Source organism: Euphorbia lathyris, chromosome 6 (genome assembly GCF_963576675.1).
Source record: "Euphorbia lathyris chromosome 6, ddEupLath1.1, whole genome shotgun sequence".
NCBI classification, from domain to species: domain Eukaryota; kingdom Viridiplantae; phylum Streptophyta; class Magnoliopsida; order Malpighiales; family Euphorbiaceae; genus Euphorbia; species Euphorbia lathyris.
Genome location: NC_088915.1, coordinates 31,872,805 through 31,876,068, shown reverse-complemented (window position 1 = coordinate 31,876,068; position 3,264 = coordinate 31,872,805). Strand labels below are relative to the sequence as shown.

Sequence of the window (3,264 nt, the reverse complement as noted above, 5' to 3'; positions counted from 1 at the left end):
GGGGTATTCTCTCAGGTATCAAGCTTGCTATTAGCCTGGGTGTTAGGAGGTTATCTGTGGAATCTGATAACTTGGAGGCGATCAACAGGATTTCAGACAACCAGGCTATTTGTCTTAACAGCCAAAATCTTATCAAAGCCATTTTGAGGTTTCACCCTTTCTTTGAGTTCTTAAGTTTCAACCACATATACAGGGAACAGAACCGGGTAGCGGATCGCTTGGCGACAGCTGGGCGTAAGGGGATGTTAGGTGTTTCTACCCTTTCTGTTCCTCCCATCTTTCTCTCGTCTCTTCTGTTAGAAGATAGAATTGGGGTCAGCCTGCCTAGGTTGATCCCGGGTTAGTTTTTTTCTTTGTTTGTTTGTTTTCTTTTCCTGTTTCTATAAAAAAAAAAAAAAATAAAGGATAACAATGTCTATTTTTTAATATTCTTAATTTCTATATAACTCATTAAAACCACATAAAATGGATGGAATAATAAAAAAGAGTTTATTTGAATTTTTGAAAGTAGTCTAAATAAACAGGCAAGCAATAACACAAACATAAAGTATAATATTTCATTTGATGTGAAAACCAATATTTGATGATAATTGATAATTGAGTGAATTGTCCGTATCATATAAAAATAAAAAGCATTATCCAGCTCTTAATTCCATAATTTTGGCAATCAAAATGTTTGAAAGTGAAAGATGAGATTTCAAAATTTCCCTAAAATCCATTGATTTGTTTGTCCATGCCATGCTATAATGGTTGAATCTTTCAACTTTCCATAGAAACAACCAATCTGCAATCTCTGCTATCCCTCGTGATTCACCCTGACTCTCTTCCTTCCATATGGGCCCATCTTTCACCTGCAACCAACTCCTTTTCTTTTTCTCCCTTTCTCATCTTCATCTTCATCTTCATCTTTTTAATTCTTTCTTCTGCTTTTCCATATGAAGTGTTTTCATTTTACTAACGGAGATACCAGGGAAGACGACGACGACGATAGAAACGATGTCGTTTCTAGAGTTGTTTCAAGGGTCTCCTGGGCTAGGTCTTTCAGTGTTGCCTCTAGCAGCGTCGATACGCGCCGCTCTGAGTTTGACTCTTGTAACTCTTCCAGGGATTTCTCCGACTCTCTCGGTTTTTTTGAGTTTTTGTCCACCCGCCGAGCTAACGATCTCAAAGTCTTCTCTTTCTCCGACCTCAAATTAGCCACCAGAGGCTTCAGTAGAGCTCTACTCATCGGCGAGGGTGGCTTTGGCTGTGTTTATAGAGGCCTTATTAGGGTTCCTGATGACCAAACTCATTCCAAGATGGATGTTGCTATCAAACAGTTGAATCGCCACGGTTTCCAGGCATGCCTTCTCTTTTTCTCTTTTAATTTGAATCCTAAAATTGGTTGAGGAGAGCATAATTCATTTGAATAGGACACAGGAATTTTATTTATTATGCATATGCTTTACTTGAACAGATGTAATTAATGCGTATTTTGATTAATTAAGGACGTAACTAGAGAAATTTGGTGAATGATTGGGAAAATCTTTGGTTTTGTCTGTTTTGTATTTCTAGCATTCAGGGGCATAAAGAATGGATTAATGAAGTGAGTTTTTTGGGTGTAGTTAAGCACCCAAATCTAGTAAAATTAGTAGGATATTGTGCTGAAGATGATGAAAGAGGGATGCAAAGACTTTTGGTATATGAGCTTATGTGCAACAAAAGCTTAGAAGATCACTTGTTTGCTAGAATGCCCACTCCTCTTCCATGGATGACTAGGTTGAAAATTGCTCAAGATGCAGCTCGTGGATTGGCGTACCTCCATGAACAAATGGATTTTCAGGTATCTTCATTTCAACCTTTTCCCATTTTGCTCAAATAGTTGTTTGATTAGGTTTTTACATCCATTGATGCAGCTAATATTCCGAGATTTTAAAACATCCAATGTTCTACTAGACGAGGACTTCAATGCTAAGCTTTCAGATTTTGGATTGGCCAGGCAAGGACCTCCTGAAGGACTTGGACATGTTTCAACATCAGTAAGTTATCTTCCTTTTCATATTTTTGTGGTTCTGAAATTTTTGGTTTCTCAGCCTTCCTTTTACAAATAATGCATTTCATTTCATCCAGTTCTGCCATGGTTCTCTATGATAATTTTTGAACTTGAAACCTTAAAATATCAGCATATGTATTTATTTATGTATCTATATAGTTACATTATGCTGTATGCCATCAGACCTGATCTCCAAGTATAAAGGATGGTAGATTGCGAAAGCTTTTGATGTTCATCTGTTACAAACTATGCTATATTCTCTAATTATTAATAGGTTTATCTGCTTAAAGGTTGTGGGAACAGTGGGTTATGCAGCTCCTGAGTATGTTCAGACTGGCAGGCTGACTGCCAAGAGCGATGTTTGGAGCTTTGGCGTGGTTCTCTACGAGCTCATTACAGGAAGACGAGCAGTAGAGAGAAACCTACCTAGGTCTGAACAAAAGCTTTTAGATTGGGTAAGACCGTATATTTCAGATTCGAAGAAGTTCCACTTTATCTTAGATCCACGACTTGAAGAAGAGTGTTGCATCAAATCTGCTCTGAAACTAGCAGCCCTGGCAAACAAATGCCTAACAAAACAGCCCAAGTCCCGGCCTAAAATGAGTGAGGTGGTAGAGATGCTAGGAAACATCATAAGTGCGACATCATGTCATGAAGAAATTTGCTGTGATAGTGAGGAAGTGAAGGAAGAAATTTCAGTGGAGACGGAGGCCGAATCTACGAAACAAGTGAATGGTTACAGGAAAAAGGTTTTTGATTTAAGAGAAATTGTGAACTTGAGAAACAGATCAATAGGAAAATTAGATTGGAGAAATTGGACACCCGGGTTGGTAAGAAGTTCAAGCGAATGAAAATGCATACACCCTTCCACCATATACAATTAGGAGAAGCAGAGCAGATTGAATCAACACAGTTGAGTAGAGAAGGTGAAAAGCAGAATACATATATGCCGCTTCAAAGTGGAAGGAAGGTATGGATTTTCATTTGTTTGCGCAATACATGTAAATATTACTAGGTTGAGCTTCAAGCTGCAAGATATGCTTGCATGCATACACACCATCAAACCCACAAATTAAATGAGCTGATTATCATTTCTTGAGCTCTTGTATTCAAGCATCATCAAGCTCTGCAACTTTGTTGTTTTTACTCATTTAGTTCTTGATGCTTGCTTTGTTTTTACAACATTCAGCTCTTCATCATTCCAAGGAACTCATATTTCCAATTTTGGTAGA

General features: G+C 38.0%; 1 protein-coding gene across 1 annotated transcript; it reads left to right on the top strand.

The window, feature by feature from the left end:
- Positions 1-619: 619 nt before the first annotated feature.
- LOC136232835 (serine/threonine-protein kinase PCRK1) lies at positions 620-3,264 on the top strand. The gene is made up of 4 exons (XM_066022271.1): positions 620-1,340; positions 1,562-1,822; positions 1,896-2,018; positions 2,323-3,264. Exons 1-4 carry the CDS (start codon positions 936-938, stop codon positions 2,881-2,883), a joined length of 1,350 nt encoding a protein of 449 aa, XP_065878343.1. The 5' UTR covers positions 620-935; the 3' UTR covers positions 2,884-3,264.

Bases quoted from the DNA above. Each gene is read 5' to 3' on its own strand.
- LOC136232835 (XM_066022271.1), top strand. From the start codon at position 936: ATGAAGTGTTTTCATTTTACTAACGGAGATACCAGGGAAGACGACGAC. The intron at 1,823-1,895 runs GTATCTTCATTT...CCATTGATGCAG, and splicing joins ATGAACAAATGGATTTTCAG to CTAATATTCCGAGATTTTAA. The intron at 2,019-2,322 runs GTAAGTTATCTT...ATCTGCTTAAAG, and splicing joins TTGGACATGTTTCAACATCA to GTTGTGGGAACAGTGGGTTA.